This window comes from Mobula birostris, chromosome 6, assembly GCF_030028105.1.
Source record: "Mobula birostris isolate sMobBir1 chromosome 6, sMobBir1.hap1, whole genome shotgun sequence".
Lineage (NCBI taxonomy): Eukaryota > Metazoa > Chordata > Chondrichthyes > Myliobatiformes > Myliobatidae > Mobula > Mobula birostris.
The window spans coordinates 41,202,103-41,220,559 of record NC_092375.1 but is presented as its reverse complement, the minus strand read 5'-3'; the positions used below and the strand labels follow the sequence as shown (position 1 = coordinate 41,220,559).

At 42.2% G+C, this 18,457-nt stretch overlaps 1 protein-coding gene across 4 annotated transcripts in view; it reads left to right on the top strand.

Annotated features, from left to right (window-relative positions):
* Positions 1-18,457, top strand: part of LOC140198979 (uncharacterized) — a 120,205-nt gene that overhangs the window by 40,799 nt on the left and 60,949 nt on the right. For all 4 annotated transcript variants that reach the window (XM_072260305.1, XM_072260306.1, XM_072260307.1 and 1 more), the window contains one exon: positions 11,542-11,702. In XM_072260305.1, coding sequence (XP_072116406.1) covers positions 11,542-11,702 — 161 coding nt within the window. The remainder of the gene's footprint in view (positions 1-11,541; positions 11,703-18,457) is intronic.

Here is an 18,457-nt window from a genome sequence, read left to right as displayed (position 1 = left end):
CCTATTCTGGTTGGCTGCCAGTTACCAGTGGTGTTTCACAGGGGTCCATATTGGGGCCACTTCTTTTTACATTGTACATCAACAATTTGGATTATGGAATAGATAGCTTTGTGGCTAAGTTTGCTGACGATATGAAGATAGGTGGAGGAGCCGGTAGTGCTGAGGAAACAGAGTCTGCAGAGAGACTTGGATAGATTAGAAGAATGGGCAAAGAGGTGGCAAATGAAATACAATGTTGGAAAGAGTATGGTTATGCACTTTGGCAGAAGAAATAAACGGGCAGACTATTATTTAAATGGGGAGAGAATTCAAAGTTCTGAGATGCAACGGGACTTGGGAGTCCTCGTACAGGATTCCCTTAAAGTTAACCTCTAGGTTGAGTCGGTAGTGAAGAAGGCGAATGCAATGTTGGCATTCATTTCTCGAGGAATAGAGTATAGGAGCAGGGATGTGATGTTCAGGCTCTATAAGGCGCTGGTGAGACCTCACTTGGAGTACTGCGGGCAGTTTTGGTCTCCTTATTTAAGAAAGGATGTGCTGACGTTGGAGAGGGTACAGAGAAGATTCACTAGAATGATTCTGGGAATGAGAGGGTTAACATATGAGGAACGTTTGTCTGCTCTTGAACTGTATTCCTTGGAGTTTAGAGGAATGAGGGGAGACCTCATAGAAACATTTCGAATGTTGAAAGGCATGGACAGAGTGGATGTGGCAAAGTTGTTTGCCATGATGGGGGAGTCTAGTACGAGAGGGCATGACTTAAGGATTGAAGGGCGCCCATTCAGAACAGAAATGCAAAGAAATTTTTTTAGTCAGAGGGTGGTGAATCTGTGGAATTTGTTGCCACGGGCAGCAGTGGAGGCCAAGTCATTGGGTGTATTTAAAGCAGAGATTGATAGGTATCTGAGTAGCCAGGGCATCAAAGGTTATGGTGAGAAGGCGGGGCAGTGGGACTAGATGGGATAATGGATCAGCTCATGATAAAATGGCGGAGCAGACTCGATGGGTCGAATAGCCGAATTCTGCTCCTTTGTCTTATGGTCTTATGGTAATGTTGAAATTGTACAAGGCATTCGTGAGGCCAAATTTGGAGTATTATGTACAGTTTTGGTCACCAAATTATAGGAAAGATGTCAGCAAAATAGAGAGAGTGCAGAGAAGGTTTACTAGAATGATACCTGGGTTTCAGCACCTAAGTTACAGAGAAAGGTTGAACAAGCTGGGTCTTTATTCATTGGAACGTAGAAGGTTGGGGGGGGACGATAGAGGTATTTAATATTATGAGAGGGGTAGATAGAGTTGACGTGGATAGGCTTTTTCCATTGAGAGTGGGGGAGATTCAAACAAGAGGACATGAGTTGAGAGTTAAAGGGCAAAAGTTTAGGGGTAACATGAAGGGGAACTTCTTTACTCAGAGAGTGGTAGCCGTGTGGAACGAGCTTCCAGCAGAAGTGGTTGAGGCAGGTTCGATGTTGTTTAAAGTTAAACTGGACAGCTATATGGACAGGAAAGGAATGGAGGGTTATGGGCTGAATGCAGGTTGTTGGGACTAGGTGAGAGTAAGAGTTCGGCACGGATTAGAAGGGCCGAGATGTCCTCTTTCCATGCTGTAATTGTTATATGGTTATATAACATCTCTGCCGGCATTCCGGACAAAAGCTAAATATCTGAGATAGCCACAAAATCACTGAAAACGTTGCTTCCATTTCCAACATATCTCTGCGAAGCGGGCTTTTCTGCAATGACTGCAAGGAAAACTAAATTTCAGAATAGACTGGACATAAGGAACCCCCTTCGAGTATCGCTGTCTCCCATCACCCCTCGATGGCACCGTCTTGTTGCAGGGAAACAAGCCCAGGGCTCCTACTGATTCAGCAATCTTGGTGTGTTGCAATGATTTTATATGTTCATATGGGGAAAATATGTGCTGTGTGTTTAATATCCAAACATTACTTAAAATGTTATGATGCTATTGAATTATAAGTGACTTGTAGAACCGTATAACAATTACAGCACGGAAACAGGCCATCTCTGCCCTCCTAGTCCGTGCCGAACGCTACTCTCACCTAGTCCCACCGACCTGCACTCAGCCCAAAACCCTCCATTCCTTTCCTGTCCATATACCTATCCAATTTTTCTTTAAATGATAATATCGAACCTGCCTCTACCACTTCTACTGGAAGTTCGTTCAACACTTACTTCAAGCTCCCCGTCCTCCCCTGATAATTGACTTATCACTATATTCATGCGAGGAAAATATGCGCTGTGTGTTTAATATTAAATTCGTTAGATAAACCCTTTTAGAAACAAAATTGAGTGTATTAGCCACTTATCACCTATATTCTAGTCATGATTAACACCCCCCCCCGAACAGAATTGCCAAAAACGATTTGTAGAAAAAAATTGGCACATACACGCATGCACACACAGGTGCCTGCTCAAGGCTTCGTGGTCATAGTAGTCTTTCTCGGGGTAAACACAACGTATTTGACTGCTACTCTTGTCTATTGGCAACCCTACCCCTCCCCCCCCCCCCCCCCCCCGGCCGGGTCGGCCGTTCCACAAGAATATTGTCAATAATAAACCGTCCGCGGTGCAAAAAAGGTTGGGACTCCTGCATTAGGGGATCAGCTATTCTGGATTGGGTGTTGTGCAGTGAACTGGAATTGATTAGAGAGCTTAAGGTAAAGGAATCCTAAGGAGTCAGTCATCATAATGTGATAGAATTCACCCTGCAATTTGATAGGGAGAAACTAAAGTCAGATGTATCAATATTACTGTAAAGTAAAGGGAATTACAGAGGCATGACAGAGGAGCTGGCTAAGATTGACTGGAAAGAAACACTGGCAGGGATGATGGCACAGCAGCAATGGCTGGAGTTTCTGGGTGCAATTCGAAAGGCATAGGATAGATACATCCCAAAGAAGAAGCATTCTAAAGGCAGGATGACGCAGCCGTGGCTGACAAGAGAAGTCAAAGCCAATATAAAAGCCAAAGAGAGGGTAAGAATTAGTGGGAAGTTGGAGGATTGGGAAGCTTTTAAAACCAGCAGAAAACAAGTAAAAGGACATAAGGAAGGAAAAGATGGAATATGATGGTAAGCTAGCCAATAATATTAGAGGATACCAAAAGTTCTTAAGATTTATGAATTGTAAAAGAGAGGTGACAGTAGATATTGGATGCTGGAAAATGATGATGGAGGACAATTAATGGTGGAAAAGGAACTGGCAGGTAAACTGAGTAAGTATTTTGCATCGCCTTCACCTTGGAAGACACTGGCAGTACGCTGGAAATCTGAGGGTGCCAGGGGGCAGAAGTGTGTGGTTGCCATTACTAGGGAAATAATTTTCAGGAAACTGAAAGGTTTGAAGGTAAGTAAGTCACTTGGACCAGATGGTCTGCACTCCCAAGCTTCTGAAAGAGGTTGCTGGAGAGATTGTGGAGGAACTAGTAATGATCTTCAAAGAATCAATGGATTCTAGCATGGTTCTGGAGGACTTGAAAATTGCAAGTCCCTCTCCACCCTTCAAGAAGAGAGAGAGGCAGAAGAAAGGAAAGTAAAGGCCAGTTAACTTGACCTTAGTGTTGGAATCAATCTTTAAGGATGCAGTTTTGGGGTACTTGGAGGCACATTATAAAATAAGCCAAATTGTTTTCTCTAGGGAAAATGTTGCCTGACAAATCTGTTGGAATTCTTTTGAGGAAATAATAAGCAGGGTAGGCAAAGGAGAATGTTGATGTTGAGTACTTGGGTTTTCAGAAGAGCCACACATGAGGCTGCTTAACAAGTTAAGAGCCCATGGTATTACAGAGAAGCTGCTTGCATGGATGGAGCTTTGGCTAGTTGGTAGGAGGCAAAGAGTGGGAATAAAAGGGGAGTGCTTTTCTGGTTGGCTGCCGGTGACCAGTGGTGTGCCTCACGGGTCTGTTATAGACCGCTTCTTTTTTCATGATAGACCAATGATTCGGATGTTGGAATTGATGGCTTTGTGGCCAAGTTTGCAGATGATACAAAGATAGGTGAAAGGACAGGTAGTTTTGAGGAAGCAGAGAGGCTACTGAAGGACTTGGACAGATTAGGAAAATGAGCGAAGAAGTGGCAGATGGAATATAATGTTGGGAAGGGTATGGTCATGCACTTTGGTACAGTAAATAAAAGGGTAGACTATTTGCCAATGGAGAGAAATTTAAAAGTTGGGAGCCCTTGTGCAGGAGTCCTTGAGGGTTAATGTGACGGTTGAGTCTGTGATGAGGAAGGCAAATGAGATGTCATTTCGAGACAATTAGAATCTAAAAGCAAGGATGTAATGTTGAGGATTTATAAGGCACTGGTGAGGTGCTACTTGGAGTATTGTGAGAAGTTTTGGACCATTTATCTAAGAAAGGATGTGCTGACATTGGAGAGGGTTCAAAGGAAGTTCAGGAAAATGATTCATGGATTGAAAGGCTTATTATATGAGGAGCATTTGATAGCTCTGGACCTGTGCTCACTGGAATTCAAAATGAGGAAGAATCCCAATGAAACCTATCGAATAGCGAATGGCCTCGATAGAGTGGATTTGGAGAGGATGTTTCCTGTGATGGGAGAGTCCGAGACCAGAGGACAGCCTCAGAATAGAGGGGCATCCATTTGGAACGGAGATGAAGAAATTTTTTAGCCCAAGAGTAGTGAATATATGGAATTTGTTGCCACAGGCAGCTGCAGAGGCCAAGTCATTAGGTTTATTTAAGGTAGAGGTTGATAGTTTCTTGACTGGTCGGGGCATGAATGTTTATGGGAAGAAGGCAGGAGACTGGGGCTGAGAGGGAAATGGATCAGCCATGATGAAATGGTGGAGCAGACTTGATGGGCTGAATGGCCTAATTCCACTCCTGTATCTGGTATTACATTGAAACACAGAAAACAGGAGTAGGCCCAGCTGGGTTCCTGCTGTATTCTGTGTGTGTTGCCTTGGGTTTCTGGCATCTGCAGGTTTTCTTGTGTTTATGAAAGGGGAGTAGAAACAGCCTTTCACCATCCATCCTGTCCTGTTAGAATTTTGAAGATATGAGGGCTGCAGATGCTGGAATCTGGAGCAACAATCAATCTGCTGGAGGAACTCGGCAGTAAACAATCGTCTAGGAGGAAAGAAATTGCTGACATTTCAGGTTGGAACTCTGCCAAAGATCTTAATGCATGGTTTGAACATGAAGTATCAACAATTTCATAGATAAGATCAGGCTGAAAAATGGTCCAGCAAGACAGTCTGGCTTGCGGATCTTGGAGAGGGGTTGGAAGCAGTGTCTCTAAGTTTGCTGTACCTGTAGGACTGGAGGTTGTGGAGGGGTGATTTCCAGAGGGAATGACATCTGTGACTGGGAGGAAATGACCCAATGTTCTTGAGGTAGAGGTGTGAGGAGGCTTCGTGGAGCTGGTTTTCAGCTTCCACAAGGTTTGCCAAACGATAACAACACTCAATGCCTTATGTGCTGGCATTGACTGTCAAAACATGAAGCAATCTTCAAGAACTCCTACAGCCCCCAGTGACCCTGTAATTTCAGTCTCTGTGTGTGACTTGGAAGCATCCTTCAGGAGGCTGAACCCTTGGAAAGCATCCAGCCCAGACTGCGTATCTGGCTGAGAACTAAAGTCCTGTGCTGATCAACTAGCTGGAGTGTTCACTTATTTTTAATCTCTTGCTTCAGCAGTTTGAGATACCCACCTGCTTTAAGCAGGCTTCAGTTATACTGGTGCCAAAGAAGAATGAGCTAGCCTGCTTCAATGACGAACGTCCAGTTGCACTTACATCCACAGTGATGAAGTGTTTTAAGAGATTGCTGATGAAACATATGAACTTTTGCAGGTCCTCATTAGATGCCATTTCATTGGTTCTTCACTCAACACTGGAACATCCGGAGAGTGAAGATGCTCTTTCTTGACTACAGCTTGGCGTTGAATAGTATCATACCCTCAAACTAATCAGTAACCTTCTAGACTTTGGCCTCAATACCTCCTTGGGCAATTGAATCCTCAACTTCCTCACTAGCAGACCCCAATCAGTTTGGATTGTCACTAACATCTCCTCAATCTCCATTATCAGCAGTGCACCACAAGGCTTTGTGCGTAGCCTCCTGCACCACTTGCTTACACTTATGACTCTGAGGTTAAGTACAGCTCCAATGCCATATTTCAGTTTGCTGATGACACCATTGTCCTTGGCCGAATCAAAGCATGTAGGAGGGAGATTAAAAATCTGGCTTAGTGTTGTCACAACAACAACCTCTCACTCAATGTCAGCAAGACCAAGGAGATGATTATTGACTTCAGGAGGAGGAAACTGGAGGTCCATGATCCAGTCCTCATTGGGGGATCAAAGATGGAGAGGGTCAGCAATTTTAAATTCCTTAGTGTTATCATTTCAAAGGATTTGTCCTGGGTCCAATATGCAAGTGCCAAAATGAAGAAAGCACGGCGATGCAACTACTTGTTTTAAGCTTATGCTTGTGAGGCTAAGCACAATTCCAATGTCATACTCAAGTTCTTGAGGACAATGCTGTCATTGGCTGAATCAAAGGTGGTGACAGTAGGAGTGAGATTGACAATCTTGTTGAGTAGTTCCACAACCACCTCTCACTCAGTACCAACCACTCGATTATCTTGGTAGTGGTGGAGTAGACAGTTATTTTTCAGATTGTAGGCTTGTGACCATTGGTGTGTCACAGGGATTGGTGCTTGACAAGTAAATGGTTTTGATGGGAATGTAGTTGTAGGTTTGTGGATGACAGCATAATTAGTAGTATAGTGGATGGTGAAGGTTACTACAGGATCTAGATCAACAGGGAAAGTGGCAAATGGTAGATTGAATTTAACTCCCAAACCAGACCTGGACCCTGGGGAGCATAGAACAGATAGATCTGCAAGTATTTAGTAGCTTGCAAGGTAACTAAGATGGCCCGGAAGGCATAAGAAATGCATTCCTTCATCATCTAAGGCACAGAATACAAGCGTTGAGATGTCCTTTTATGGTTGTACTTGAAGTTATTTGAGTCACACTGGATTATTTCATCAGTTCTGTTATGGCACTAAAAGAAAATGTGATTAAGCTAGAGATGATGTAGAAAAGAATCTTGAGGGTCCAGTTTGGGCTGAGCAGCTTGAGTTGTAAAGAGTTTGGATACACTGGGTCATTTTTTTTAATTGAAGTGAAGGAGAGAGAGACTGAGAAGGGACTTGAAAGAGGGATATTAAATTACGGGAGGGATAAATACACAGATAGGCAGAATCTATTTCTCATGTATGGGGTATATAGGTTCCTATCCTCTTAACAAGAAGAGGATGATGATGGGACAAAATTGCAGTCAACAGGTTGAGTTGCAATGTAAAATGCAGACAAAACTGAAAAGGGTGAATACAGGTCTGAAGGTGTTATATTTGAATGTGTGCAGTATACGGAATAAGGTAGATGAGCTTGTAGCAGAGTTACAGATTGGCATGAACTGTAAGATGTAGGCATCACTGAATCATGACTAAAAGAAGATTGTATCTGGGAGCTTAATGTCCAAGGATACACATTGTATTGAAAGGAGGGGCAGGAAGGCAGAGGGGGTGATGTTGCTCTGTTGGTTTAAAAAAAATTAAATCAAATCATTACGAAGAGGTGACATAGGGTTGGAAGGTGTTGAATCATTGTGGCTAGAGATAATGAACTGCATGGGTAAAAAGACCCTGATGGGAGTTTTTTGCAGACCCCAAACAGTAGTATAGATGTGGCCTTACAAATTACAATGAGAAATAGAACATGCATGCCAAAAGGGCAATGTTACAATTGTAATGGGCGATTTCAATATGCAGGTAGATTGGGAAAATCAGGTTGATGGATCCCAAGAGGGGGAAATTTCTAGAATGCCTACAAGATAGCTTTTTAGAGAAGTTTGAGATTGAGCCCACTTGAGGATCAGCAATTCTGGATTGGGTGTTATGCAGTGAACTGGAATTGATTAGAGAGCTCCAGGAAAAGAACCCTTCAGGGAAAGTCATCATAATATGATCGAATTCATCCTGAAATTTGAAAAGGAGAGCCTAAAGTCAGGTGTATCAGTGGAGTAAAGGGAATTAGAGGTGTGGAAGAGGTACAAAGTTGATTGGAAGGGTACTCTAGCAGGAATGACAACAAAACAGCAATGGCTGGAATTTCTGGAAGCAACTCAGAAGGCACAAGATATATACATCCCAAAGTGGAAGAAGTGTTCCAAAGGCAACATGACAGAACCATGTGTAACCCTCAGGCTGGGCCAGCTCGTGTTTGTCTAGGGGGAAACAGCCTCTGGTCCCGCCAAACTGAGAAATCACTTTTGTGTGGATGCGGTGTAATGTACCGCCCAGTTACAAACCCACAACACAAAATATCAGACCATATGTAAATAAATGATTGAACTTTATGAATCTTAATCTGAATATAGGATTAGTAATGAAAAACGGAAAAGGGCCCATTTTAAGGAAAAGTCAAAAGTGCACGTTGGAGCTCACTAATTCACCATTCTTCCACCATCGATCTCCGCCAAGCATCGCCGACCTTCGGGCCCTCAGATCGCAGTCCATTCCATCCGGTGGTCTACCAGCTCTCTCCACATGCATCTTCCCTCTTCACCTCTCCTCGACAAAAGACCGCAAAAAGTCTACTTCCAGATCCACAAGACAGAGCAGCAATCTCCTGATTGGTTAACATGCATAACCAAAGTCCTGTTATCTCCAGCTATAACCCAAACATTGCTGCTACAGAGAAACGGTTACCTCAGCAGTGAACATTACAGAGAAGCCATTTCATTAGCCTTAGTAGTGAAATATTACAGAGAAGCCATTACATTAGCAGTCAATCCTTACAGTGTGTTACACATGGCTAACAAGAGAAGTCTAAGCCAACATAAAAGACAAATAGGGCATATAATAGAGCAAAAATTAGTGGGAAGTTGGGGGATTGGGAAGCTTTTTAAAAACCAATAGAGGCAACTAAAGTTATTAAGAAGGTAAAGATAGAATATGAAAGTAAGCTAGCCAATAATATCAAAGAGGATACCAAACACTGCTTCAGATGCATGAGGAGAGCCAAGTGAATATCAGATCACTGGAAGACGATGCTGGAGAGGTAGTGATGGGGGACAAGGAAATGGCAGACGAACTGAATAAGTATTTTGCATCAGTCTTCGTTGTGGATGACACTAGTAGCATGGTGGAGGTGTCAGGGGTCATAAAGTGTGTGAAATTACCATTACTAGTGAGAAGGTTCTTGGGGAAACATAGGTAGATAAGTCAACTGGTCCAGATGGAGTACATCCCAGGATTCCGAATGAGTTGGCTGAAGAGATTTTGGAGGCATTAGTAATGATTTTTCAAGAATCACTAGATTATGGGTTGGTTCCAGAAAACTAGAAAATTGCAAATGTCACTCCACTCTTCAAGAAGGGAGAGAGGCAGAAGAAAGGAAACTATCGGCCTGTTAGTCTGACCTCAGTAGTTGGGAAGATGCTGGAGTCGATTATTAAGAATGAATTCTCAGTGTACTTGAAGGCACATGGTATTCAGCATGATTTCCTCAATGGAAGATCTTGCCTGACAAATCTGTTGGAATTCTTTGAAGAAATAACCAGCAGGATAGACAAAGGAGAAGTGGTTGATGTTATGTACTTTGATTTTCAGAAGGTCTTTGACAAGGCGCTATACATGAGGCTGCTTAACAAGTTATGAGCCCATGGTATTACAGGAAAGGTTCTAACATGGATAAAGGAGTGGCTGATTGGCAGGAGGTAAAGAGTGGGAATACAGTGAACCTTTTCTGGTTGGCTGCCAGTGACTAGTGGTGTACCACAGGGATCTGTAATGGGACCAACTCTTTTTACATTATACTGTATGTCAATGATTTGGATGACAGAACTGATGGCTTTGCTGCAAAGTTTGCAGATAATATGAAGATAGGTGGAGGGGCAGGTAGCTTTGAGGAGGTAGCGAGGTTACAGAAGGTCTTAGATTAGGAGAATGGCAGTGTTGGAAAGTGTATGGTCACGTGGTAGAAGAAATGAAAGGGTAGATTTTTCTTTAAATAGAGAAGAAATACAAAAAGCTGAGGTGCAAATAGATTTACTTGTGCAAAATTTCCTGAAGGTTAATTTTCAGGTTGAGTCTGTGGTGAGGAAAGCAAATGCAATGTTGGCATTCCTTTCAAGAGGACCAGAATATAAAAGCAAGGAGTCTTTATAAAGCACCGGTGAAACATCACTTAGAGTATTATGAGCAGTGTTGGGCCCTTTATCTCACAAAGGACGTTATGAAACTGGAAAGGATTCAAAGGAGGTTCAGGATTGAATGACTTGTCATATGAAGAGCATTTGATGGCTCTGGGCCTGTATTCACTAGAATTCAGAAGAATGAGAGGTGACCTAATTGAAACCAATCGAATTGTGAAAGGACTTGGTGGAGTGGATGTGGAGAGGATATTTCCTCTGCTGGGAGAGTCCAAGACTAGAGGACACAGCCTCAGAATAGAGGGGTGTCCTTTTAGAACAGAGATGAGGAGGAATTTCTTTAACCAGAGACTGGTGAATCTGTGGAATTCGTTGCCACAGACAGCTGTGGAGGCCAAGTCCTTATGTATATTTAAGGCAAGAGGTTGTTAGATTCTTGATTGGTCAAAGCATGAAGGGATATGGGGAGAAGGCAGGAGATTAGGGCTGAGAAGAAAATGGATCAGCCATGATGAAATGGTGGAGCAGGCTTGATGAGCCAAATGGCCTAATTCTGCTCGTATAACGTCTTATTTGTTAAGTTAAAATGAAACAGAGTTTTACAGTAAATCTAAGGAGTAAATTTTTCATAGTATAGTTGATATTTGGAAAGAGCTGCCAGTGGTTGTGGTGAGGTCAAGAGTAATAGTTTTTAAGAGACATCTGGACAAGTATAAACGAGTTGGGTATGGAGGGACATTGTATTAATGCAGGCAATTGGAATTGGTTATGTTGATGCTAGGCATGTTGATCAGCATGGATACGATAGTCCGAAGGTCCTGGTTCTATACTGTACAACTCTGACTTTGATATGCCCTCCCTGCGGATCTATGAAATGCAAGTTGTAGTTTTATCCTATCCATTCAGTAGCAATCTGAAGTTACAAATTCGGCAAGTTGTAAATGAACTCTTCTGTCACACTGTTTGACTTTTAAATTGTCACATAGAAAGAGGTTCTCTTATACCTGATGGAGGCTGTGAAATTTAATGATTGTTATGCTCTGAATATTTTTGCATGCAAATTACTTTGGTTGGGGCACAAACTTGAGATGGTGTGAATTATAAATTGCGGAAGTGTAGTGCTGCTTCAGTAATCTAATCACTTCAGTCTTCAGTCCACTTTGAAAAACACAACTAGTTGACAATGATCATAATTTTGCTCTTCAACTAACATTTTGATTGCTGGTACTTAGTTTTTGCATATCATATTCAAGTTGCAGACCAATTGCATTATTATATCTATCAGCATTCAACAAGTTTCTGCTTTTAAACATTACTTTTGTGTAGGTTCCATACCATCATCGGGTGGGAACTGTTTATCTTGGTGAGGAGCCAGAAACTGAGGATGCCACAGTCACCAGAAAGTTACGAGAGGCTGGAGCAATTATCATTGGTGTTTCCAATATGCATGAGCTTGGACTGGGAGTAACTGGCTGTAATGTCAACAGGTGATCCCGAAATTATTATTAATTTGCAACTCCGGCTGTTTAATTCAATGACTAAAAAGCAGATAGGTGTGTTTTAATAAATGCTGCCTGATCTGCATTTTTCCGTACTTTTATCTTGAATATTCAGCATCTGTAGATGATTGATTTTTAATTTTTAATTTCAGTTCTGTTTTTTCACAGCAAATATTCTAAATAATATGGAATTGCAGAACTTCCCAATGGAATTGTGAGCAGTTGTACGGGGGAGCTTCATCAATTTAAATTTGACACTTGACATACAGGGAAATACAGGGGACTGCAGATACTGGAATTTGGTGCAACAAAAAATGTGCTGCAGGAGCTCAGTGGGACCTGATACGGGGTTTCAACTCAAAACATCGGCTGGTCCTTTCTCATGCTCATGTACGTGCCCCGCTGAGTTCCTCCAGCACATTGGTGTACAAGAAGATACAAGAGCAAATGGCCAAAATTTAGACAGTGGAGATAATCTAAGTGGAGAGAGGCTTAAGATACAGGGAGTATCATTTTATGCTTTTCCTTACTAGTGATTTTTTTTAAATGGCTGGTGAGTCTGACTCCAGTTTATTATCACTTTATGGCAGCAGTACAGTGCAATACATAAAAATGACTCAAGTTACAATCAATCGATCAATAAATAGTGCAAAAGAGGAATAGCAAAATAGTGGTCATAGGTCATTCAAAAATCCGATGGTGGAGGTGAAGAAGAAGGTGTTTCAAAAATATTGAGTGTGCATCTTCAGAGTCCTGTACCCTCCTCCCTGAGGGGAGTGGTGAGAAGAGGGCATTCCAAACAATCAGAATTGTGCTGCTGCAACCTTTGTGATTCAGTGTTTTGTATATAAAATGTAGAGAACTTAAAGTATTCAAGTCCTTGTATGATCCAGGATCTAGTCTTCCCCAGCGTATAGGACGAATAAACTCTTCTCTGGCTTTCAGCTGGGTATAGATACTGATTTTAACCAATGTTTCGATAACAAGCTCTGCCATCTTCATCAGAGATGATGCCTAGGCATGTCTAGTCCGGTGGTGTTTATACCCCCGTCACCTGTCCCTCCTGATTGGTTAGTCCTCATCCAATCAGGTTTCCGCTGTCCCACCTAGTTTACAATTGAATTCCAGTTCTTGCATAAAGCGAGACATTCATCTTTGTTAAAATTCTTTTCCACTAGTTTTATTTCAATGGCTTCCTTCACCAGGCAGTCCGAAAGCCTATTGGTGCAGCACAGTTGTTTTGTGCCATTAAAGTCAATTCTATGGCCATTGCAAATGCAATGTTTTGCTACTGCTGATTTCTCTGGGTAATAACGGTGAGGATTTTGAGGAGAGGAAATAAGTTGATTATGCAGCATATATGAGCTAGGTGGGATGCATGCTGGAAACCGGCATCAAGGAGCACAGGAGATGTATCCATTTGGGTTACCCGGAGAAATTGGTGGTAGCAGAACTTTGCATTCATAATGGCCATAAGATTTACTTTGGTACAAAACTGCTGTGCCACGCCAATGGGTTTTGGGGCCACCTGGTAAAGGAAGCCATTGAAATAAAACTACATAAAAAGAACTTTAATAAAGACTAAGTTCTTGCACTAAGTAAGAACTAGAATTGGAAACCTGTTTGGAAGAAGGCTAACCAATCAGGAAGGACAGAGGACAGGACTGTACCACCAGACTAGACATGCCTAAGCTCCATCCCTGATGAAGATGGCAGTTTGTCATCGAAACGTCAGTTAAATCGAAACCTGTACCCACCTGGAAGTCAAGAAGAGTTAATTGGTTGTATGGACCATATCATTATTCTTGCATATTCTACCCCTTTCTCATCAATCGGGGCTTAAATTCAGACTTCCTTCCAAATTTTCTGTTTTTTAAATCATCGTGGTAGGCCTTAATTACCTCATTTCTTTGTAAACCCACGTTACAGTTTGAAGCCATTTTGAACTCAAATGACCCTGACCTGATCTTGTATGTGCTTGTGCATAGAAAATTCTGTGCAGATCGTTTCCTCTACTGCTGGAAGGTTTCAACCGACAAAGGCACCTTCCTTTTACCTTCTAGCAACTTTTGCAGTTACAATGTCAAAATAGGAAGCATCGTTAGGTGTTGCATTAGTGTTAAATAATTTGTGTAAGCGTCAGAATTTTTAAAGGTAAATCATCTCTGGATCCAGAAATACTAAGGCACTTTGCTTCCTCCTGCAAGGACACACATTCCCCATAAGTTTTCCATACTCCAATCAGAACATGCTGACCAATAGTGCCTGGATTACAAAACTGCAGAATGGTTATGGCAAGAATGGACACCTTACTCTTTGCGCAAGGAAAAGAAAAACAATCCTCATTATCACAAGATATTCTGCAGTTGTTCAGAAATCCAAAGCAACACACGCAAAGTGCTGGAGGAACTCAGCAGGTCTGGCAGCATCTATGGAAATGAATAAGCAGTCGGCATTTTGGGCTGAGACACCCCTACCACCACCACCCCCCCCCACCCCCCCGGACCATCACCAATCACTTTCATGTCACTTTTGCTTCATTTGCCAATTAACTTCATTCTACGAGGGGTGATTGATAAGTTTGTGGCCTAAGGTAGAAGGAGACAATTTTATAAAACCTAGCACATTTATTTTTTGCTACATTTACACACTTAATCCAGCGGTCGTGGAGCATACGGATCCCTTCTTTGTAGAAGTCGGCGTCTTGGACCTTCAGAAGTGGTCCACAGCAGGGGTAATTGATAAGTTTGTGGCCTAAGGTAGAAAGAGATGAGTTATTAACTTCAAACGTTCTGCATTTTCACTCAGAGTTGAGCTTCACGTGCATGTAACAAGAGCTGCATAACTCATCTCCTTCTACCTTAGGCCACAAACTTATCAATGCCCCTGCAGTAGCCCACCTGGAGGTCCAAGATGCTGTCGTTACATGCACATGCAGTACAACTCTTTGAGTGATAATGCAGAAAGTTTGAAGTTAATAACTCAGCTCCTTCTACCTTAGGCCATGAACTTATTAATCACCCCTGCTGGGGACCATTTTCCAGAGATCCAAGATGCCGACTTCTACAAAGAAGGGATCCGTATACTCCACGACTTACTGGACTAAATGTGTAAATGTAGGCGGGGACTATGTTGAAAAATAAATGTGCTAGGTTTTCTAAAATTGACTCCTTCTACCTTGGGCCACGAACTTATCAATCACCCCTTGTATGTGATCTGTCTCCTCACCCTTCTACCAAAGGCATTTATGTACTCTTTTTATGCCTTTTTTCAAGATTTTAAATGTCTAACAGAAGAGATTACAAAGGGCTGTGATTTGAGGAGAATAACGTGAGCTTTTCCAGTCTATCACATTACTCATCCCTGGGGTGATTTTGCTGAATCACTTTCACGCCCTCTCCAAAGCTTTTATTTCTTTTTAAAAGCTGGGCAACCAGAATTGGACATCAGTACTCTGGTAGTTGCTGAACTAGTTTTGTGATCTTAATTCCTTACACCTGAAGGCTGTTCATATAGCACAGGATCATGTGTGTTTCTATTCCCACTGTAATTCTTCTCACCAGTATGCAACATTTCATGTTTTCTAGCATTGTATTCCATCTGCCACCAAAAATGTCAAATCTTACTATGACTTGGATTACTTGCATCTGCAGATTTGTAAATTTGTGCCTATTACGTCCAAGTTCAAGTCATGTGAGTAATTCCATCTGCTAAGGGTAACCACAATTTGCCATGGCCTTCCTACAGCCACAAAAGGCTGTAGAACCTAAATTAGTCATTTTGATGAACCAAAGAGAGCTGTTAGCATAGTTGTATATTGAATGATGTGTCTTTGTTTTGATGGGCAGGTGCATATTACTGGTATAATAAGTTCAATGTCTCCCTCCAGCCATGCACATGAACATGTGGTCATCAGAGATGGGTTATGAATATGGTATGGTCTTTCACTACAAGACATATAGTGGCATGTAAAAGTTTGGGCACCCCAGTCAAAATTTCTGTTACTGTGAATAGTTAAGTGAGTAGAAGATGAACTGATCTCCAAAAGTCATAAGATGAAGCATTCTTTTCAACATTTTAAGCAAGATTAGTGTATTATTTTTGTTCTGTACAATTTTAGAGTGGGGAAAAAACGAAAGGAGCACCATGCAAAAGTTTGAGCACCCCAAGAGATTTGAGCCCTCAGATAACTTTTAGCAAGGTCTCAGACCTTAATTAGCTTGTTAGGGCTATGGCTTGTTCACAGTCATCATTAGGAAAGGCCAGGCTATGCAAATTTCAAAGCTACCCTGACTCCTCAAACCTTGTCCCAACAATTAGCAGCCATGGGCTCCTCTAAGCACCCTCACTGGCATGTGGCACAGGCAGCAATCCAGATATTCCTACCCTGGAGATCCAGCTTTTCAGCTTTCTGCATAATTCCCTATACTCTCTCTTCAGGACCTCCTCCCTTTTCCTACCTATGCTGTTAGTACCAATATGTACCATGAATTCTGGCTGTTCCCATTCCCCCTTTACAATTCCAGTAACCTGATCTGAGACATCCTTGACCCTGGCACCTGGGAAGCTACATACCATCCGAGTGTCTCTTCCACATTCACAGAATCTCCACCCTGTATTCTCCTCTAATTATGAAATCCCCTATCAGTACTGCACTCCTCTTCTTCCCCCTTCCCTTCTGAGCCAGAGCCAGATCATACCAGAGTCCATTTCATTGTGGCTTCCCTGGTGGGTTATCACCTCTAACACTATCCAAAGCCGGATACTTATTACTGAAGGGGAACAGCAACAGGGGTACTCAGCACTGGCTGCCTATTCCCTTTCCCTCTCCTGACAGTCACCCAGGTACCTGCTCCTGCAACTTAAGGTGATTACTTCCCTGTAGCTCCCGTCTATCACCTCCTTATTTTCCCGTATGTGCCAAACGCCATCCAGTTCTTTAACACAGTCTCTAAGGAGCTGCAGCTTGATGCACTTTGTGCAGATGTAATTATCAGGGAGACTGGAAGTCTCACAAATTTCCCATGTCTCACACAAAGAACATACCACTACCTCCCAATCCAATCAGAGTGCACCGGATATCTACCAACAAAGAAAAACAACTTACTTACTTACTTACTAACTAACTCCAGCTGCACTTGTCCAAGCCTACTCTTGCCAAAGCCAGACCAATTGCGGAGAGATGGTGATTAGGAAGAGTTGTCAACATATTAGACTGCAATAAAATGATATCGTGCCATTTAATTATGTTGTTTGTTCTTAATCTGAAATGGAAAATGTTCTCATCACTGAAGAGAAAGGAATAAAATGAGTCTCATTGAAGCAGAAAAATCAAAAGTGGAATAAAATAGAACCAACCCTAAAGATTATTTTGTTGGTTCTGATTGGGAAAGCAAGAGGTCATTGTAAAATAGGCTATATTTAGGTGTTGTCGGGAAACAAGTCTTCACATGAAGAATGAGTCACAAATAAGACAAAATCTATTGAGTGTATAAACTTAAGGAGTAAAAGTAGCAGAAGGCCATTCAGCTCCTCTCCTCACGAAACCTGATAGACAATCTCTTCCTGGTCTTTTCTCTTAAAATTCCCATGAAATGGTTACTAGCTAGAGGCAAGAACTCTGGTTTAATTTAGGAAGCAATTAAATTGTAGATTCCCTAGAAGGCATGAATCACTTGAATTGAATTAATTACCTCAGTAGTCACAGAGGCAACTATCTCAGGCTTCATCCTGAATGCCAAGCAACTGAACCTTCTTGACCAAACTCCCACTTGGAAATTTGTCAAAGGGCCTGCTGAAGTCCATGTAGACAATGCCCACTTCCTTCAGCAACTTTCCTAGTACCTCCTTGGAAAAGCTGTGTAACATTGATAAGACCAACTGTACCTCTAACAAAGCCATGGTGACTAGCCCTAGTCCGTCCCTGTCTACCTGAATACTTGTATTCAGTCCCCAAGAATACCTTCCAATAATTTATTGATGTCAGGTTCACCAGCCCATAGTTTCTCAGTTCATTCTTGGAGCTTTTTCTTAAACAATGAAACAACATTAGCACCACCCCCATGGCTAAGGACATTATAAATACCTCTGGGGTACCAGCCTCCCACAAGGTCCAAAAGAATATCTTGTCAGGCCCTGGGGACTTACCCACATTAATGTGCCTCAAGACAGCAAGGACCTTTTCTTCTGAATCTAGCTCATGACTTCACTGCTGTTTCTCTTGCCTTCCCCACCATTCAATTGTTTCTCTCTCCCTCTTCAAGTCAAGTCACTTTTTATTGTCATTTCGATCATAACTGCTGGTACAGTACACAGTGAAAATGAGACAACATTTTTCAGGACCATGGTGCTGCATGAAACAATACAAAAACTACACTGAACTACGTAAGAAAAAAAACACAAAAACTACACTAGACTACAGACCTATCCAGGACTGCATGAAGTGCACAAAACAGTGCAGGCTCGTCAATAAATAATAAACAAGACAGTAGGCACAGTAGAGGGTACAATAGGTTGGTGTCAAGCCAGGCTCTGGGTATTGAGGAGTCTGATGGCTTGGGGGAAGAAACTGTTACATAGTCTGTTCGTGAGAGCCGGAATGCTTCGGTGCCTTTTGCCAGATGGCACCAGGGAGAAGAGTTTATACGAGGGGTGCGTGGGGTCCTTCATAATGCTGTTTGCTTTGCGGATGCAGCATGTTGTGTAAATGTCTGTGATGGCGGGAAGAGAGACCCCGATGATCT